General features: G+C 38.3%; 1 protein-coding gene across 9 annotated transcripts in view; it reads right to left on the bottom strand.

Moving 5' to 3' along the window:
* The window catches only part of ptprt (protein tyrosine phosphatase receptor type T), a 259,071-nt gene that overhangs the window by 225,633 nt on the left and 10,516 nt on the right, over nucleotides 1-22,922 (bottom strand). For 3 of the 9 annotated variants that reach the window (XM_089134448.1, XM_089134447.1, XM_089134442.1), the window contains exon 1: nucleotides 473-592. The exons of 4 other annotated variants lie outside the window; for them this stretch is intronic. In XM_089134448.1, the coding sequence (XP_088990574.1) occupies nucleotides 473-494 (22 nt within the window). In that variant the 5' untranslated portion in view covers nucleotides 495-592. Of the gene's footprint in view, nucleotides 1-472; nucleotides 593-22,922 lie in introns of those variants that run through there. 2 more of the 9 variants (XM_089134450.1, XM_089134451.1) reach the window with 2 other exon arrangements.

Below are 22,922 nucleotides of genomic sequence, written 5' to 3' on the forward strand. Positions count from 1 at the left end.
AAAGGAGTTTTCGCGTGATGCCATTGAAGAGCCAGCCAGAGTAAACGTACCTAAACTCAAGTACCCAAAAGGCACACTGCCATCTTTGAGCTCAGATTATAAAACGAAAAAGCAATGTATTATCCTATTTGATGTTTTAACCAATTGATGTGTTTGTTACTACATACCTCCTGTAATTTTAAACAATTCAGACCATTGCACACTGAGATATGTGTATGTGTTCACACAGTCTGGCGGCCATTTTGAAAGCTGTCTGAAAACTTTCACCAGAAGAGGTGTGCATTTTTTATATGTTTAAGCCTTCATTTTGGGTAAGTACATCTACTTATTGCAAAATTTACAGATTAGACTTTTAATCATTCCTTCCTTGACATCACTAACCCTAAAAATAGCATAAACCCCATCCACAGGAATAATATAATCAATGACTAGAAGATAATTACACATAAGATACATAAATTCACCAACTAACCATTCAGAAATATTGTCCACATGTTGTCACTTCTTCTTGAGTCTCTCCATTTTTATGACTTCCGGTTTGAACATAAAAGGCTAAATGTTTTTGAAATTTCCAGTGCATGTGTTCGAGGTAAAAGGACACAAGCTATTGAAGCTCCGCCCTCTGTGCTGAGAGCAGGAGCTCATTTGCATTTAAAGAAACAGACACAACAGTGTGTTTTTGCTCACCCTCAAAAAGTGACAGGCTATATAAAAATATTTTGAGCTAAAACTTCACATACACACTCTTAGGACATCAGAGACTTATAAATCTTGTGAAAAGCGCATTATACCACCCCTTTAAAAAAGCATTGGCAAGCATCAGTCATAAAAAGCAAAGTGAGAAAAAAGGCTGAAAACACCCCAAAAAAAGAAGCTTAGCCATCGAAATTCAAAAGTATGCACTCAGTACTCTTTCCATTCACTGTTTTCAGCTCTCCTACCTTCCTCTCCACACAGAGCACCTGTTCAGACAGCAGATTTCTCCAGCCCACAGATTCATGATCTCAGCCAAACGCGGAACACTGATCCAGAACCAGTCCCGCTGATCTCTGTGGAAATGACTCCGCTCTATTAGCGCTTCACTTTAGCGGAATCATTGCGGCTGATGCTACTAATGAATTAAAAATGGAAAATGGTGGGACAAAAAAATAAATAAAATAAGAAGACTGCTCAGACGGTTATATTGACAGACAAAGGAAGCCAGTAGATTGGCTGTGGGGGGAGTGTGTCATGATGTGCACATGAACAAATCCACACACACCTGGGGTCATCCTGCCCAGCGCAGAGCATAAAAGAGGTCATGTCTCGCTCTGAGAGAGTGAAGGTGCACTGAGGCATTGCTATGGGCTGCGGGCTTCCTATAAACACCTAGCAGAGGGTTTATAAGTTTGGACAGGTATGACACACGCACACACACACAGCTGATCCATGCTAAGCATTATTGCCTGCAAACAAAAACTTAATTGAGGTCACAAGTGTACATGTCGATCTGAATGGCATCAGCCCACGAGCTGCACTGAATATGAAGTGCATCCTAACCCTAGCAGTTCATTTGAATTGTTGCTAGACTATACGCAATCCTCCATGTTTGCCTTTAGCCGTAAATGACCTTGCAAACAAGCAATTCATTACACAGTAATTTAACACCGTATTAATTAGCAGTTTAGATATGTCTGTTAAGCAACTCGTCATCATGTGATTAGTACTTCCTTCAAGTAAAATGCCCACTTAGGAACACATTCAGACATACTCTGAGTATATAAGTGCACACACACAAACATGCTTACCAAGCATTGATCTCTATGATCAGGGGAAGGGGAGAGATAGATAGAAAACCATCCAACGTCCTCTGACTTCTATAAACGTGCTAAAAGACACTCATTTAGGACTTCAGTTCAGCCAAAAAGCTCATACAGACACTTCCAGCTGTATAAAGCTTTTTTTTAATGTACAAACATTAACAAATTTGGCCTATTGCTACCACTAATCTTAAAAGCACTGTGATTAATTGAAGAATGAACCAGAGAGGTGTGAGTGTGTAAATCTTGCCATTTCATTATATTGAACGCTGCAATTTTCCAATCAACTAGTGGTTTACTCAAGCGAGGGATGCTGAGGAGGCCTGTCGAAGGTTGTGTGTTCAGCTACCTCTTTAGATATCCCAGCCATACAGTTTAATTCACAACAAGCCAACCTTTAAATTGGACAGATATTTCCATCAGCTCCTATATCTTAAGAGCACCACATCCACAGTCATTTGGGTAACATATGTCAGCAAGGCAGGCTGAACCGAAACTAAATCACCCATAAATGCCTTTCTCTGGAGTGGCCGAACATTAAATTTCCACATACATCAGGATCACAGAACAATTATGGTATATTTAGACATGAGAGATGCCATTTTATTTGCTTTACACTTAAAGCAGGACTATGTGAAACTATGAAAACCAACAGATGGACTGCATAAAGAACCGCAGTGGGAATAAAATCAAAGGCAAAAGGCAAAAAAAAGAAGAAAAGTCCACTGGCCCAAAAGACACAGATGTTCGAGACAAAATGACAAGAATGATGAATGGCTCCATCTTAAAATTCACCGGAGTTATGAGAAACACTTTCTGAGTCTACCATTCGAAAAGTTCTCCTTTCTGACTCCTTACATCTATAAAAGAGAGAGAAATAACTCATAAATGCCCAGCATTGTTATCCTAAGATCACCTCTAATATGCAAGACCTCGTCTTCCTCGCAGGCAGCCACACAAAATGGATCTTAATTAAAATAACAGAGAACATTTAAGACTATATTGCTCCATTTTTTAAGCAGTTTGGTTCAGTTCACCAAACGCACCATTCAAAAAGCTCACCAATGCTGCTCATATTTGACCAAAAATACATAAAAAAACAGCAATATTGTTACAATTTAAAAAAAAATTGTACTTTATTATATTTTATAATGTAATTTATTGCTGTGATGCAAAGCTGAATTTTCAGCATCATTACTCCAGTCTTCAGTGTCACATGATCCTTCATTTTATTGTACTGATTTGCTGCTCGAGTAACATTTCTCTCCTTCGAATCGATGCAAGTATAATTTTGCCCATTTTATCATCTATTAGCCAAAGGTAGTAGATTGTTTAGAAAAATAATAGCACATCCCTCTCAATGAGCCACATGATTGAGGATATCATTTATGCCTCAAGCACAAATGGTGAAGCTTCATTCTTAGCATACAAGATTTGTTCAAAGGTTTCTAAAAACAACAATAAATGTTTTCTCTCTCTCTTTCTATCTGCTTCCTTTCTCTGGTCTACAGAGCTGAAAAATTGACTGGCAGATGAAGAATACAAGTCTGTGTTAGTGGTTCGGTTCAGTTCATTTCAGTGGCCCTTGTGACCTCAAAGAGCTGTCAGCAGTTTTAGGGTCCAACATTGACAGAGAGACTCACAGAAACACACACACACTTAAATGCAAAAAAACAACACCTCTTGGAAAGAGATATGGAGCAACTATGGTAAAGCCAGTCAGACCTCCACAAATGCATGTTTTTGACAGGAAGGAAGCACCTATGATGCCTCTAATGCCCCAATAAATAAGTCTATTTCTGTCTCTTGCAGTTTTGTCTTTTACAATTCCTACTTTTTAAAACTACCAAGCATCCATCCTTCACATCAGCAAACATTACTGAATGCAGAGAAGATGTACACCATCCAACAATGCCATTCAATCGGTTCAAAACAGCCACAAGACAACAACAAAAAGAAAAGAGCTGTATAAAGAAGAATTACACACAAATTTGTGAAAATAAATGATATTAATACTTGTGATGTTTGTGTGTGTCAAATAATGGGCGAATACCCTGAGATCAATGTCAATTTGTATGATCAGTTAAACAGGCATCCAACTGCCTCTTTTATTTGACTGCAAATACACAGAAATAAGGCTTTTGTTGATTTGAAAAACACTTGCTCAATATTCAGCGCCATTCTTTGTCATGGCAGAAAAGAAGCCATCTGAATAATGGCTTGAAAAAACAGACAGAAAACACTTATTCATCAGAGTCAAATGAAATAACATTAAAACCGAAGAAAGACAAGGATGATGCGAGGGAGCGAGGAAGAAAAACAGATGAATGGATGGAAATATGAGGAAAAGAAGATGGATGGATGGATGGATGGATGGATAGATGGATGGGGAAGGGAAAAGGATGGATGGAGTTGGGGAAGAAAAATGGATGGATGGATGGATGGATGGATGGATGGGGAAGGGAAAAGGATGGATGGAGTTGGAGAAGAAAAATGGATGGATGGATGGATGGATAGGGAAGGGAAAAGGATGGATGGAGTTGGAGAAGAAAAATGGATGGATGGATGGGGAAGGGAAAAGGATGGATGGAGTTGGGGAAGAAAAATGGATGGATGGATGGGGAAGGGAAAATGATGAATGGAAATGGGGAAGAAAAATGGATGGATGGATGGATGGATGGATGGATGGATGGAAGGATGGATGGGAAAGGAAAATGGATGGATGGATTGGCGAAGGGAAAGGGATGAATGGAGAGACAGTTTGGAAGGAAAATGAATAGATGGATGGATGGATGGATGGGGAAGGGAAAGGATGGATGGAGTTGGGGAAGAAAAATGGATGGATGGATTGATGGGGAAGGGTAAAGGATGGATGGAGTTGGGGAAGAGAAATGGATGGATGGATGGATGGATGGAAGGATGGATGGATGGGGAAGGAAAATGGATGGATGATGGATGGATGGATGGATGGATGGATGGATGGATGGGCGAAGGGAAAAGGATGGATGGAGAGACAGTTGGGGAAGAAAAATGAATAGATGGATGGATGGATGGATGGATGGAAGGATGGATGGATGGATGAGGGAAGAAATCCTGGATGGATGGATGGATGGACAGATGAGGGAAGAAAGCCTGGATGGATGGATGGATGGATGGAATGGGAAGGAAAATGGATGGATGGATAGACAGATGAGGGAAGAAAGCCTGGATGGATGGATGGATGGATGGATAAACTGAAGAAAGTGTATTGGTAATAGATTCAGAATTCCATATTGAATTCCTCTGCATGAGTACATGATATTTCTGAAAACACAAAGGATCACAGCTGAGGTCTTTACTGGTCCCTGCTAGTGTGAGACCAGGAGACCTTATTCCCTCACCAATCTTAAAGAGGCAGCGTTTAAACACCGAACAAATTGTATATTCAAGGTCACATGCTTAATTTCTGGGTTCATTTGAGCTGCTGTGCTCTCCCAAGCCTTGTCTACAGTGATAGCGGAGTGTGTTTATGTTGATCGGAGCAGAGATGGCTCATTAAGCAGTGTGTCCTGTGGAAGCAGGCGCAAGGCCTCGTCCTCCTGAATTCAGCAGTTTTTACAGCCATTACCTTCTCCAGTATTAGACCTACACATTAACATTCTAGAGCATTTTATTACAAATCTTTCCCCTACACCGAGCATGTGTTTGTGGGTAAAGAACGTCCAGTAACGCAGCAGGACACTCCAATGCCTCCCACTGTCTGATGGACGGCAACGATTTGCTCCATTTGCACCTGTGAGCAGGTAATAAATGAGGAGGTTCGCAGAGAGCTTTTACCCACAAGGACAAAGACAGCAATTTTCACCCTGAGAGAGGAGAGTTTACCTTGCACTACTACACACATGCACACTTGAACCAGCTGCGTAGCACCATATGGACCATAATGGCCTAAAAATATGTGTGTGTGTGCGTGTGACAAAATGTGTGTGTGTCCATGTTCATTACAGCTTACACGGCTGTTTCTAGGGTCCGTACGGTCCACAGACCACTTTCTGCCACTTACAAAGAAATAGAAAGAATATTTAAAGAAACAGTTTATCACAAATGTACATTCATTAATTTGAGTACTTGTGTATGTATATATATATATTTATATATATAAAATATTTTATCTATTTAAATTAATATAACTAATGAAATTCCCCAATAAATAAAATAGATAAATACATTAGTATTAATAAAAACAAATAAATTAACATAAATTAACAAACACACACACAGGCACACTGTCAATATATACACTCTGAACTGAACAATGAATAAAACTCAATCTCACTTAATATGGTTGAATATCCTGAGCAGTCCAATTTGACACAAGTTCTTTAACTTTAGCCATTCTTACAATAAACATTCAATAATGTTCCTAAAAGGCAGTAAAACAGCAGCTACATTGACTAATTTTGCAATTAAACAGCAATGGAATTGAGTTAAATTATAATAATAATCTAGCACCATTAACATCAACGAATTCACAATTAGCATGCTAATTCTCAGAGAAAATGTGAATAAAAGGCTGATGAAAATATTCCAAACCAATGACCGCCTTTGAAAGGTAGGACACCACTTCTTTAAAGTGTTCTACAGATTGTATCTTCTTTGACCGCCAGTGTCACTCCTCTCTATTAGCATTCGTCTCCAGCTAATTTAAATGCTAATATATCCTAGCCTTTTCTCTGCGTGATAAAGCTAACAATCGACACTGGAGGCCTTTTTGCAGCTGAGCTATGAGGCAATTAGCTCAAATAGTATAACCATATACAGCGAGAGGAATAGAATATAAAAAAAGTGATCTGACTGCCCTGAGTGAAAACGCAGGGAAAAAAAATGGAGAAAGTGAAAGAGTGCTGGGAAAGGTGATGGTGAGCGGTCAGAGAATAATTTCATAGTTTCGTGGACTCCTATTGGACTGCGTGTGATAAGATAAGTTACTGTAAAGGTGAATTGGTAGAGGAAAGTATAGACTCAAACATTACTATCAAATGAAGTCAAAGATGGAGGACGAAAGAGAGCCATTTCCTGTTTGCGATTTTATAACATAATGCAAGGCATTTACATATAACCAATGCAGAGGATAAAGGAGTTTCCTTTTATAATTGGGGATAGTGGAACATGATGGGATATGCAAATGAGGTGCATATACAGGCCTACCATGAGTTCCAATTATAGAACTATAGACAGAACTATAGATAGACAGAAAAATAGAATGAATGAGAGATAGATGGAACAAACAATAGACCAAACGATAGAATGAGCGAGAGATAGAAATGAAATTAACGAACTATAGATAGATAGATAGACAGACAGACAGACATGCAGATAGATAGATAGATAGATAGATAGATAGATAGATAGATAGATAGATAGATAGATAGATAGATAGATAGATAGATAGATAGATAGATAGATAGATAGATAGATAGATAGATAGACAGACAGACAGACAAACAAGCAGATAGATAGATAGATAGATAGACAGACATGCAGACAGACATGCAGATAGATAGATAGATAGATAGATAGATAGATAGATAGATAGATAGATAGATAGATAGATAGATAGATAGATAGATAGATAGATAGATAGATAGACATGCAGACAGACAGACATACATACAGACAGACAGACAGACAGACAGACAGACAGACAGACAGACAGACAGACAGACAGACAGACAGACAGACAGACAGACAGACAGACAGACAGACAGACAGACAGACAGACAGACAGACAGACAGACAGACAGACAGACAGACAGACAGACAGACAGACAGACAGACAGACAGACAGACAGACAGACAGACAGACAGACAGACAGACAGACAGACAGACAGACAGATAGATAGATAGATAGATAGATAGATAGATAGATAGATAGATAGATAGATAGATAGATAGATAGATAGATAGATAGATAGATAGATAGATAGAGCCGGACGTTTCAGCAGGACAAATACAGGAAAATCTGAATAAGTAACACGAAAAGCCCATCTGGAAGTCACATATGCGTGTGTATGCACCCGCGCGGGTGTTTCAAAGCATTTCGGCATTTCAAAGAGAAATAACTGTCCTGTAATCATAGCCATCCTTTGCTCAACTAGATTGTTGTATTAAATATTCAGAACCGGACAGACTGCATAAAAACCAGGAGAAGAATAATTCATAATGCAGGTAACACTCGCACAGGGACCCCTGGATGAAAGGAAATGTCGTTTGTCACTGGCCTTTTTTCATCTTTCACAGCCTGCTAGCCATCCAACCATTAAGTAAGCATTATTAATTTATTTATTAATTAAAGTGCCCGTGGTCTCACCGTGATGGGCCGAGGGTGCAGCCTTACGTGTTATTTGCAGCTAAAGGGGCCCACAGAGACAAATCCGACCAAGAGAGAGAGACTTAATGAGAACAAATAGGTTGAGAATACAAATGGTCGTTCCCTCAACTGCGCTCTGCCACCAGTCACATCTCTGCATATTACAACTTCAGGGCACCCTGGTGGAACCAGTGTGTGTGTGTGTGTGTGTGTGTGTGTGTGTGTTTGTGGATGTCAGCTCCTCCTGCGGTGTTACTCATTACTGAGTGTTGAAACTAGTGCTTGTGACTTTTACACCAGATGATTTGACACACACTTTCTGCTGATATTCAAGAAGCAATTGAGCTCTTCTCAGCACTGCTTCCTGACTTGATATCCTCAGTATTACCTGAACTTCTCATCACTGTGGGTCACACAAACACACAAACACCTTGTTTTTCTGTTACGGTAGGGATTTTCTATTGACATATATTGTTTTATACTGAGATAATACGTTTTTCTATCCCCTAACCCTACCTATACACAGAATATTAAATTATATAAAAATATTACAATAAATTGTTAAATTAATAAAATATACAGTACAGAAGGCATACACTACCATTCAAAAGTTTGAGATTGGTAAGATGTCCCTTATGCTCACCAAGGCTTCATTTATTTGACCAAAAATACAGTAAAAAAAAATCTAAATACTCAAAATAACTATTTTATTGGAATATATTTTAAATGTAATTTATTCCTGTGATGCAAAGCTGAACTTTCAGCATCATTACTCCAGTCTTCAGTGTCACATGATCCTTCAGAAATCATTCAAATATGATGATTTGATGCTAAGGAAACAAAGATAATTTTATCACTGTTGTTTTAAACATTTTTGCTGCTTATATTTTTGTGGAAATGACGATACATGTTTTCCATGATGTTAAAGTCTTTACTGTTACTGATCCTGTTTGTATCATAAAAAAAAATCTTACTATCCCCACTGCTAGAAACAAAAAGTCAATAGGTCTCATTTGCTAATAATTTTTCTAAACATATAAAGCAATAATAATAGTACCCATAATACTAATGCATACCTTAGCAAAGACCATAAAAGTGCACAAATTAATACACACAAAGGACACACTGACCTTTGCATAAGCAGAACAGCAGCACCGGTTCCACACGCAGTGCAGGTTCGAGACAAACAGCCGTAGGGTCAAGTGTCCAGAGTATTCATGGCAACTCCACACACACACTCAACGTCCTTGAAAAGCAGTGGAATAAAAAATAAAGCAGAAAAACAAAAAGCAGGTGATCTACTTCTACAGCAGCCTGCTCTTCTGTGGTTCGTCAGCTGGCATCAAGAACATCGGTACCCTGTGGCAAACGGGGCAACGGCAGGACCACCGAGGCAGAACGAAGGTTGTGTGTGTGTTTTTCAGAGCATGACGGAGGTCACGGGGTGCCAGGCCGAGCTGTGTATAGGTTATGATCAGTGTCAGGGTGTGTGTGCGGCTAGTGTTTGTGTGTTTTCACACTCCAGGGGCCAGGGTTGATCGAGTAAAATGCTTCCAGGGCCAGCGGGGGGAACGGTAGCGTTCCATTAGGGGCTGAGTAGCGGGCACATTTGCCCTGATCTATCATTAGCCTGACAGGCAAGACTAATCAAGTGCTGCACATACAAATGAAGATCTCCCCCTGTGGCCCTCTGAAGTCTCTGGGCATGAGAGTGTGTGCGCTGGCATGTGTTTCGCACCCTGCTGCTGTTGCCTAATCTCACTGGTCAACTGCATTTCAACTAATGCTAGAAAGAACACATGCAGTTACAAACAGACAGAACTTTCATCATGAACAACTTTCGTTACAGCTGAAGCATATCATTTCTGCTCCACTATTAAACAGACTTCAAAACAGACTTCCCAAACATTCACCAGCTGCCAGTGTTCAGCAAACAGGTAGTCCTGTCCTACATACACAACACTAAGTCATTTTCAGTAAGTAATGCATTTTCATTCAAAATCGTTAACGTGTTAAAATAAATGAATGCAAATAAATTACTGAAGCATGTCAAATCACTAAACCTATAGACGCTTTCAGCAGTGACAACATAAACAAACGGTACTGCGCATGTGCATTAATCTGGCCCAAACTTAACTTCCGGCAGACTTGCGGAGACAATCCATAACAAGTAAATAACCTAGTAGCTGGTATCTTGCCAGTCAAAGAAAATAAATGTTACCTGGCCAAACTGAAATGTGACACTACCAGACCCGTTGAACAAAAATTGGAGACAAGATGTTTTTCTACCGACGTGTCTGATTTACCGCAGTGTTAAAAAAACTGTGGCGAGCGCGACGGCGGAGTTTGATAAGGTTAACATAGCTAGGCTACTTACATGCTTGCTAACCTTTTTGGGTCTCCACATTGACAGCATGTTGGATGGATCTGTGCAGCGCTGTTTATGATACTAACCATTCAATACACAGACTGGTCCGCTGTCAAGTGTTTGCGAGAGAAAGAGAGAGAGAGAGAGCGTGCGAATATGCGCTGCACGCAACTCTGCAGTCAATTACAACTTTTCCCATCTTAAATTGTTAAAAACACGGAAATCAATATGTGGCGGTCAGCGCTGAGAATGTGGTGGGCTGCCACTAATAAATGTATGGGAAACACTGTACCGGTTATCACTCAGATAAACATAGGCTATTTTAATACCGCCGTCTCCCTCATAGGAAACCTTGACATTTTTATTTTTAAAAATTGCATTTGCTCCCTAGGTCAGGTTGCACCCCACAGCTCAATAACCTGCTCATCACCTTAAATTTCACTGCATTTGTAGTCAATGCCATATTATCCAGTAAACACTAATAAACGAACAGAACGGAAGTTAACTTTGGGCCAGCTCATCACCATGGCAACGCGTCTGATGAAACCGTCTATAAGAATACGTCACGCAGTTAAATGATCTTAGAAGTCGGGAGTATAGGCTGCATTTACACTGCAGGTCTTGATGCCCAAATCCGATTTTCTGACTATATCCGATTTTTTTGACGACCTGCTTACATCATCTTTTAAAAGTGACCCATATCCGATTTTTGCATTCACACTATACACTGCTGAAACTACCAAATGCAGACGTTCTGATGGTTCTGAACCGGGAAATTAAGCAAAACAGCACGAAATTCAATGGATGCCGATGCGAATAAAATTATCCAGTGTTTTCTTTCCACAATATTTCAATAAGTCATCAAAACATTGGTCTCGTACGGCGGAGAAAAAAAAAGAGGAGATGCTCTGGCCATGAGCACTTAAAACGATGCCTCATATCTCATGAAATGTCTTCAAAAACGGATTTATTTCTGTAACAATCCTGCATTTTTGCGTGCACTCTTCACCCCAAACACTCAAAAGACATGAAACCTCCGCATTGCTCCACTGTGTGTATCCTTTCTTCCGTTGCGCCTATAATCGCGCAGTTTTTAATGACGCATGACTCGCATTTACTGGGGAATATCCGATTTGTCTGCTTACATGGCACACGCAAATGCACGTATCTGATTCATATCCGATTTATTACCACATATGAATGAGGCCTGAATCCGATCTGAGAAAATCGGAATCCATTTTTTCCTGCTTACACGTTCACCGGTCATATCCGATCTGTGCCACATGAGAGAAAAAAAATCGGATTTGGGTCACTTGAACCATGCAGTGTAAACGAGGCCTTAGAGTATCTACATTGGCACAATCACCTGTAACCTTAGGGGGAGGACATTTCTATTCTTTCGCTTCTCTGTTTGCAATCAGATCATTTTAAGGAAAGAACTCCAGGAAAGTTTTCAGTCCAATGATCCAGTCAAACAATCAGTCCAAAAACCAGGCTGATCACATCAAAGATATCAGAGTGACTTTTCAATGAATTATTCATTCCAACGAGTGTTTCGCTTTAAAACACAAGCACTGTCGTATGCCGTGGTTGTTTTTGAAGAGCTCGTATCGCACAGACTAAACGGAAAGTCAAAATACCCCACCGTTGCATGGCCAGATAACTTGGATCTCGGTTGGATAAAGCAAACCAGCGTCTCGCTAGTAAAGTTTTGATGGATGCGAATTGCAATCAAGGTAAAGACGATTGCGGTGACGTACAGGAGTCATACAGTAAACACGTGAGAGTCTGTTGCACACAAAGCGCGTGAAAAATATGTAAAAATATATTCATAACATTCATTGCATTGTATTTGTTCCAGTTTTTTGCACCAGAAACACCTAGTGTTATTTTTATTACATTTACTTTTATTTAATTTGTACTTGATATGAATAAAATGACATTTTAACTATCATTTTCATTTACAAGTATAAAAAAAAGGATGTTTTTGTTTTTGTTTACCACCTTATTTGTTATGGTTCAGGCCAGAACAAATTGTCGTTTTCAATTTTATGGCTGTGGTTTCAAATATACTGAATCCCCATCCTTCAATATGCATACAGACAATAAGCCCAGTAAGCGTAAATGCAGCCTAGAGTGCTTGGGTCGTGAGTTTTAACTGTTAGATTGGCGCCATGCGAATGCGTGAGTCGCTGGCGTGCAACATGTCATTAGTGTACGAGATCCACTTTCCCTTGTCACACTCCCTGTGCACTGTTGACAGACTGAGGCTGAAACCAGGCGACACTTCGAGTAAACTCAATTAGTCTCCCCGCCATTATGACACGCATCAAAAATAAAAGAAAATATTTACATAGTGTCTGCCGTGGACCAATTACGCACTGGTGTGGAGGAAGGGGGAGAGCTGCATTAGCATCTCATTTGCATGAAGCTTTAACTTTTAGTAGTTGAACGGGTGACATTTTAATGTTACTAGTACGCAACAAAGAGGGTGAGAGCGGGAGTTTATATGAGGGTTTGTGTTTCATTGCACATTTAACTGAAAAAAAGTCTGTGATTAGGGATGAAGAAAAGTGGACGGACACAAATAGAATTTAACAGATTGACTCATGAATATTAATTACGTGATGCAATGTTTGCCCGGTAATCCTTAGGAAAAGTGCTGCATAGTAAAAACTTCATTTCCGGTCCAAAAAAACTGCATTACTGCATTTCAATATTACAACAAGTATGCATTGTTTTCTCAACGTTGCCACAAGGGGTGCTATAGTGGCCATTAAAATAAACAAAACAAAAATCCCCATTTCTATACACTTAATCTCATTCCTGTCTTGGAGAATCAATTGAGATATCGAAGAGATGTCTTTTTTTTTCTTGGCGAACTCTCTCTCTCTGTACTTTATGACAGACAATCACAGCATTCACCACCAAGAACGAATAAAGATATATTAAATATAATGGGTTATGGCTTTATGACAGTCATCCAACAATATTGCAATGTACAGCTGACACATCAAACACAGAACTAATAATAAACCTCTAAGGCTACGATACTGACTCCGCTCATAAAGAGAGGACGTCCACACACACACACGCTGTCTGCAGAAATAGTGTCCTTGATACAATGTTACAATTGCATTAATGAAAACAGTGAGGGGTCAAGCACACATACAAGGACAACAGACTTTTATAATGTCACAGTGTCATTTATGAGCAGCGATGAGGAACATACGATATAGGTTTTATTAAAAGTTCATATAATATTCAACTCAACAATAACAATCTTATTGTTATATGCGAAAACTCAACACTACAATGCCAGGGCATTGCTATCCTACATCACTTTTCAAATTTGCCACTGAAAAATTCCTGAATCTACATCTAAAAACAAGGTCTTCTCACACAAATTCATTAATTTAAACATACAGCGCAACCGATGTCGGCCGATTTACGAACAAAGCAGGTTTATGAACCAAATATTTTAAGCGAATCAACAATGTATAGCATGATCGGGTTCAACACAAAATGAATGGGCTTGAATGGGCTGACTCAAGTGAATCAAACAAATAACTATACAGGTTGTGCAGGTTGTGAACATGCTTCAATTCATACTACATATACAATCCAACTCTTATCCATTAAATCTCTTAAGGGTATAAAAAAACAAAAAAAACTACTGGACAACAAATTCACAATCAATCAAATCATGAAACAACTAGTGTAATACAATTGACAAACAAATGCCTCCAATGAGCCAGCTTCTTTTAATGAATCACTCAAAAAGGTTTCAGTCAGTCAGGCCTTACTGATTCTGGCCTTGGGTTTGTACAAAAAGGTTTACATAGCAAGCATCCCAAATAACAAAGGAAAGAGTTATGCTTATTATGTCACATGGTGTGTTTTAAAAGATTGATGGTTTCCTCTTTATCCCCTCCCACTGTCCGCATTCACTTTATATCCTCAGCTCTTTCATATAACATATTTACAGTCCCGATAAAGGAGCGATGGCCATTATAGCGGCTGGAAGCCTGGCGCGCTAAAGCTTCATCAAATAAACCGCAGGTATGAAAAGACAATAATGATGATAAATCAACTAATGGCTGGGGGGTATTGACCAGACACAGGAGCACACGAGGCCTTTGAAAGGAGGAGGAGAGATAGATGATACGGTGGATAGAGACAGAATGCAGGTCTGATGGGGGCAAATTACGGCTAATGGTATTTTAGTTTTCTTTCCCACCTGATTCTATTTGTCCATGATTCTATTTCACTGGAGAGTATAACTCACCTTCGGTGTCTAATAGACTGCGGGGAGAGCCGAAAGGAAGAAATGTGCATTCCTGGAATATCAATGTATTAAACAAACTGATCATTTCAAGGGATTTACTAATCTTTGATCCAACTGAGTAACAATTTTAGTTTAGTACTCTGCCTTATCAAATTTACACCATTTTTTTGCTACTAGTGTCACCAAATTGAAAATTTGAAAATTTTGAAATTTTCAAAAAATAATTCCTGTTTTCAAACAGGTTTTAAACACCACCTCCATCTTCCATTGGTTGGACAAACAGATAGCCCCACCCCAAACTGATGTGATTGGTTAAGCTAGTATGATTGTGTTGGGCTGGTCAGAATGATCTGAATTGTACCCAAGAGCCAGTATAAGAATTTATATATATAAATGGGGATATAAACTTACAAATTGCTTACTTACATCTCTGAATATTAAGCTGGGAGAGTAGAAAGTATTATTTTATGTATTTATTTTTGTAATCTTTTCCAAAGCATTAACATTAATACAACTGAAATTTGCAAACTTGTACATATGAAGAGTTCAGATGCAAAAGCCTCTAAATGCCATTTGAAATTTTCTTCTTTAATGATGATTTTTATCAAACTTGTATATTTAAGTTCAGTAATTTCACTTAAATAACAATTAATAGGTAATTATCATTGCCATTTAAGTGAATTTACTGAACTTAAATATACAAGTTTGATAAAAAATCATCATTAAAGAAGAAAATTTCAAATGGCATTTAGAGGCTTTTGCATCTGAACTCTTCATATATACCTACATTAACCCTTTTTCTACCAAAATAATTATAATATACTTAAAATAAATATCAATAATAAACTAATAAGTAAATAAAATGCAACACATTTACATACTTCACCTTTAATCACTAAAATCCAGTGTCTTTGATTCTATTTTGAGCAAGTACAAACTGTGATGGAGACATGTATTATTGCAAGTGAGAAATAGACACTGTGGTACTACATTAACTCTAAATGAAATTTAACAATTAAAAAAAAAACAGTGGCTGGATTAATATAAAATGGGCCGATGTACTAGTTTGGTTGCATGAAACATGGCAAGATCTCCTGCTAGCTTATCTAACAGCTAAAAAAAGTCAAAACACTGTCAAGATACTGCCAATGAACACAACACAATCAAACATTGTATTTTGGGGATTTGCAGGGAGGATAAGAGGAGAAAGCAAAAACACCAGCAGCTTTCATCATATTCTGCCACCTTCATGCTGATAGAGAAAATTAATAGCTTCATAACTGGGGAGTATAAACCAACCCCCTGCAAATACTTTCTAAATCATTTTGAAAAATACTGCAAACTCTTTTGGCCTTTTTAGTTTTTTGACAAAATCTTTCACTTACAGCCTGAGATAATAAAATATAAAACAGGAATGCTCCTATTGGGATTATGCATTTGCATGTTGGTTGCTTTTAGATTGTGTATATTGCTATACAGAGTTAGGCTGTGTGTCCACCAAAGCGTTTTTCCACGCGCCTAGCGTATGTTTTCAATGGGAGCGCCCCGTTTTTTTCACGCTAAAGCGCTGAGCGCCCGGCGTTTTTTACTGGTCGCCGAGAGTTGAAAAACGCAGCGCTTAGCACAGCACTGTCACTTTTTATCCAGCTGTCCAATCACAGTGGAGGAGGGGCGGGACTAATACCTCACCGACCAACTGTCGCAACATTCTTTCTGTACAACGACATCAACCAGCAGAGCTAACCGAACAAAATGGACGAAAAATATTTGTTTAGTAAGAAACAAATAATCTGCGAAATCAGTTAAAAGTAAACTTTGCTGCAGATATTCTGTATCATAGCAACGTAACGTCTAAATGGAAAAAACGCTGCCCTGACAAAACGCTTTCAAGCGCCCACAGCTTCAGCAGAGCGTCTAGCGTTTTCAGCTGGCTAAAAACGCTTTGGTGGACACACGGCCTTAGTTTCAACTCCAATGTATTCAATGTGTATTTTAAGCTACACCACAGCCACATTCAAAGATAAACACCTTGTTTTGTGCAAAACCTGCTGAAGTTATCACCTTGTGCTTAAGGTTAAACGCAACCTCAAATAGAGTCCAACAGCGTCCAAGCACTCAGAAGATATTTCAAACCTGAGCACAACCTCAGATAATGTCACTGCGCCCATGGATCCCAACTCAATGGGAACTTCCAAGTATTTGCACGAATAAGGTTGATCTATTGGTGCATTCATGTGCTATGGTAATTATGGTAAATACCAATAGCCGACGTAGAAAATGCACATGAACACCTCCTCATGTGGTATTTTCCACTGGGCAATTCGTACAATGTTTTGATGGACGGGTTGCCGAGATGAGATAAACTTTGACCTTTTCAAAATGGCGGAGAGCACCGTGAGAGTCGTGAATGGTAAAAACGTATATGATCTAGAAAATATACAGCATATTATTTACCTTTTGAGTTTTGATAAATCATTGTCTTGCTGTTGCAGATGACTTAAGCAATCTAAAATAGTTTTAGCTAAATAACAGGTCTGGACCTCCATCTTTTTACCACATTACCACAACAAAAGCACTTGAACGCAACACACTGGTAAATACCAGTTCACAAGTGGAAAATATCCTACTTTCCATAGCATGTGAACGCACCATATTTAAGTGAATCTTTATATACAACTATACATATACTATATATCTATATACAAAGAGAAAGATTTTTTTAAAAATGACTGAATTTCCATTCAAATGAATGAACCAGCGCTCCATGAAATTCCACCAAGCAACTCAACAAGCGGCCTAATGCTCTGCCATTTCGCATAATGAGGGGTGCTTTGCTGGATTTCGGTCAAAAGTCATCATTGTAATACTTCCCATTAGTGGCAATCAAGGCAAACGGTCTGCACAAAGGAGTTCCTGTTGGGTTCTGGCATCTCACTGTCATGTCGAAGGCGTAACTCATCCATCATTTTTACGATGGCTTTGGTTTTCACGTAATTAATGGCCGTCAGCGGGATGTAAATGTGTGAAGATGAAAGAATGGGAAAACATTCAAATTAACACTGTCACTTTGAACAATGGCGAGCTGGAAAAGACGATTGCGTTCGCATTCACAGGAGATGAAGTAGCCACCAGAAAATGAGAAAAGCGGATCATTTATCTTTAAACGCAGGCAAAACCGATGCATGAACATCGGAGTGCACCTTGAAAACAATATAATGTGTCTGAAAGCCACATTTTGCTGACATTTTCAATATTCATTTTAATATGATTATGTAGAGATTCATGATTCAACGAGAATTCTGGGAGGCGGATCGTGACACAGGATGAGCTATTGTTCAATGAGGATTTGAGATACAATGTACACAGTTTAATGATCAGATCATATTTTTCTCACTTTCTTTTTTGTGGATTTTAGTACTTTGGAAAAGAATACACAAGTCTTTTTTTTTTCTTCTTTTTGGACTGATCTTCAAGACTTACCACAAGAATGAACATTTCTACAAGGTTCTGACCCCACCAAAGGACAATATATGAAGAGTTCAGATGCAAAAGCCTCTAAATGCCATTTGAAATTTTTTAATGATGATTTTTATCAAACTTGTATATTTAAGTTCAGTAATTTCACTTAAATAACAATTAATAGGTAATTATCATTGTCATTTAAGTGAAATCACTGAACTTAAATATACAAGCTTGATAAAAATCATCATTAAAGAAGAAAATTTAAAATGGCATTTAGAGGCTTTTGCATCTGAACTCTTCATATATAGAAGTTGAGCCAGCCTATAGTCAAAGGCTTTCTCGCACACCTTGATTATTAGTTATCCATACATTTCAAAGAGTGTGAAGCTTCCTCTCGCTCTCTCATTTAAATCCTTTAACGTTGGCCTCCTCTCATCCTCTAACACACTGCTCTAGTGGATGACCTTTTCCCAAACGTCCAAATAATGCACCAAAGTGTGAATCCACTGCAGAAAATCACCATTACCCACACCAATTAAAAACGTATTTAATTTTCCACTGGGGAACAAAGCCTCTCGAATTGCCAACAGTATCTGTTGGATGTCCACCACAGCCCTTAAAGGTTAATGGTGTCTCCGCAGAGGGAAAAGTAAGGAGAATGAATGTGTGTGGGTCTTGTTACTCGCCTCTTCCTTCCCTTGACTTCTGACAGAGCCCTGACATAAGAGCCACCCAGTGTATTATGTTCATCCCACTGTACTCTGAAAATATTACTTGCCATCTTCATGGTCACGTTTTCTTGCAGTCACTACGGTTTTACAAGCAATTTAAGTCAACACGAACTAGCAGTGACAACTTCAGTACAGTGAGATTGAAGTAGATTATTATATTATAGGGACGTTTAAAGAAAAATGCTTGTTCTTGCGAATAGGAACAGGTGGAGGAAAACAGCTGTTTTAGGCATTGAGAGGCAGCGTGAGTAAAATAATGTCAGTAAAACAAGCTGAATTACAAAAGCAAAGCACTTTCAGTGCGAAAATGGATCAGCCAATTAATCGTACTTCATCTCAATGTATTTGCCCACGTTTCCGTCTGTGAATCAACTGCATGGTGTGGGGCAAAATGTGGCAGACAGTTGGGTTTCTAATGGCTAATGAGGGGGCTTGGATAGGCAGTGATTCACGAGGGTCTGACTTTATCTCACGAGTCTGGATAGCTAAGGTTGTGCATTCATTGTTATTTATTAGATTGACAGAATTAATTGTGTGCATATTAAAGGTGCGGTTAATGTACTTTTTCCAATCTTGCACATTTTAAGGTCAGAATGCTCGACTACTTGTAAACCGTCAATGGTAATGAGTTTGCTTAATGAGTTTATCTAAAATGTCTCAGTTTCTATATGAAGAGTTCAGATGCAAAAGCCTCTAAATGCCATTTGAAATTTTCTTCTTTAATGATGATTTTTATCAAACTTGTATATTTAAGTTCAGTAATTTCACTTAAATGGCAATGATAATTACCTATTAATTGTTATTTAAGTGAAATTACTGAACTTAAATATGCAAGTTTGACAAAAATCATCATTAAAGAAGAAAATTTCAAATGGCATTTAGAGGCTTTTGCATCTGAACTCTTCATATATTTCTTTAAAATGTTTACACATTATGTAACTCAAGAATTATTGTTATATTATTGTTATAAATGTTGGAAACAGATGTGCTGCCTAATATTTTTTTTGTGGAAACTGTGATATACCACCATTCGAAAAGTTTTTGGGTAAGCAAACAAATCTGTATGTTCATTCACCATGGATGCATTAAAGGGACACTCCACCCATTTGCATTAAGATTTACATTGTTAGAAATCCAGTCATACTGTATTGAATGGTCGTGCAACTTCATTTTCCCCAGAGACGAGAGAAATCCGCTATTTACCTTTTTCACTTCCTCCTACAATGACGCAAAAATTGTCATTTTACGTCATTGTAGGAGGAAGTGTAAGAGTGGATTTCTGTAAAAGACTGCAAGTTCCCACCATTTCAAACCCGCCCATAGGGGGTTGGGTCTAATGCGCAGACAGACTAATCACAAATCAGTGCCAGTGCGTTTGATTTCACTGGCAGAAACTTTCTGAAAATATGGATGAAGGTACTGAATATGTATGGATGCATTATGGATAGGGTTGGGTACCGAAACACGGTGCCAATAGGGGACCGGTTCCGGCGTAAATGGTAATAACCAGACCGAAAAAGAACGAAAATTACGGTGCCCGAGTCTCTGTGTCATGAGGCGCACACAAGCATTGCAATGCACTATGGGGATTGTTGTCTACAATCCACAAGCACTAAAAATTCATTTTCTGCCTTTTATCGACCAAATTAGAAATTTATGATGCTATTCTCCTACATTATATGACCAACTTTCAATACATATTCATGTCTCCACCGGTGAAATTACCCTTTAAATTGCTCAAAATTAACAGTATTAGACATATATAATATTACAAAATATTTCTATTTTAAATAAATGCTGTTCTTTTGAATTTTTTCTATTCATCAAATACATCCTGAAAATGATTTTAAGAAAAATTAAGCAGTTTTCAACATTACTAAAATCTTAATAATTTTGTAGTATTCTTTTGATGGGTAGTATAGTAAATTCCTTTTCAATAATATCACTGCATAAATAAATAAATGCACAATAAAAAAAACATCTCAACCGGCATCTCAAAGTTTGAGTGAACTTTAGCACACTAAACTCAGCAGATCCAGAGATCCTCACTTGTAAGTGAGAGCTAAAGCTTTGTTTTCAGCAGTAAATGGAGAAACAGATTTTGGAAAATTACCACAAATATCAAATGAACAGCCAGACCAGAATGGGGTCCTTCAACACCTTTCCAACGCTATTGAAATTAAGATTCGCTTAGGCTATGTGCAATCTGTCTTCATAGTAGGAGATTTAATTATCAAATTAATCAAGTCTTAACTGACAATCAAGACACTCTTCATCTCAATCCAATTAGACTGAATTTATTGATGGATTCATTGATGGCATTTAGCACATTTGTGTGTGCACACACATCTGTGCAGGTTTCTTTGACCATGTTCCTCTCCATGAAACAACTGTAGAGTAAACAGAAGGACAGGATATTTCTCAATGCCAGCCATATGATGTTTGCTCAGCTCTCCAGATCTGCACCGTCTGAATCATTCTGCCAACACCTTCCTTTTCCTCTCTCATCCACCTCTAGAATAACCCTCTGCCAGAAAATCTGAGCCTCATCCTCTTTATCTCAACCTCCTCATACCTCATTCACTCTCTGAGGAACATCTACGCCAATTCACTTCACTGCTTACAAACATTGAGTTTCTGCTGTGTCCAAGTCCTCCTGGGAAGTTATGAGCTCAGAAGTCATAATTATGACATGCATTTTGCTCTCTTTTACACTTACTGACAAACAAAGAAAACTTTTTAGCATGGCTGCAACAAAATAAAGAGCAAAGGATGTCCATTAGTAGTGTAATTGATGCATTATGTATTTTATCCATTTCGTGCCGCCACAGAGAATGATCACAAGCAATAAATAAGCAAAAAAATAAGCTTTAATGAGCTTTTTTCACAAAATGCGTGTAAATACAATCACATGACTTGAATGTTTGTAGTAACAACATACTTTGTCTCCATTGATTAAATACAAGTGTTTACATGATCCCAAAATATAGTCGGAATCAATACCAGTAAAATTTCAGTTACTGGTACCATTTTTTATTTATTAAACCATATATTTTCATAAATATAATAAAACACATTAAAGATCAATGCCTGAGTGATAAGTATCATACTCTCTAAAAAATGGTGGGTGGTTTCAACCCAATTTTGGGTCAAATATGGACAAACCCAGCCATTGGGTTACACTTTTAAATTACATTTTTAACCCAATGTTTGACCCAACATTGGGTTAAAACAACCCAGCATTTTTTTTAGAGTGCATTATAGTAAAATATTTGTCTATTACTAATACTGCATATTGAATGTTTCATTTACATCATGTTATTATACTTTGGTAATATAAAAATGATTCGCGAGAATGCAGAGCTCACACAGAATAAACTGAATTCTGACTTATTAGAAAAGCCTCAAATTGCCCAAATGCTGCAACAACACATTGCACAGAAACCCTTCACAGAGCGCTCATAAATAAGCACGGGAGCATCTGAAAGCATCCGACAACCCGACCCAGTACTTGGTTGTAACGGAACATCATAAAGGCTGGTAACGTTACATTTTTAAAACTCAAGAATCGACTTGGTACCAAAGTACTGGTACTTTTGACAACGCTACTACTGTACATACAAAAATTCATTAAACAGATCTAGTCCTGGATGCTGATTGGTCAAAATAGCATTGCAAAAATTCTAAAAACCCAAAAGAGTAACAACTGTGACACAAAACACATGTAAGGACACATTCTCATGTGTAGGTAGGCCTGTGTATCCTGATTGACTTTTATGATTAGTTAAATCTGTTTTGCACATGCATCCCCACAGAGTTAACCATTTCAGACAGTACCGGACTCGTTCACTTCACGTCTGTGGGCCACTCCAATTTACCTTCAATGAAATCTAACCTTGGTGTAATTGACAGAATTACTACAAA

This window comes from Pimephales promelas, chromosome 8 (assembly GCF_988280905.1).
Source record: "Pimephales promelas chromosome 8, fPimPro1.hap1.1, whole genome shotgun sequence".
Taxonomy (NCBI): Eukaryota; Metazoa; Chordata; class Actinopteri; order Cypriniformes; family Leuciscidae; genus Pimephales; species Pimephales promelas.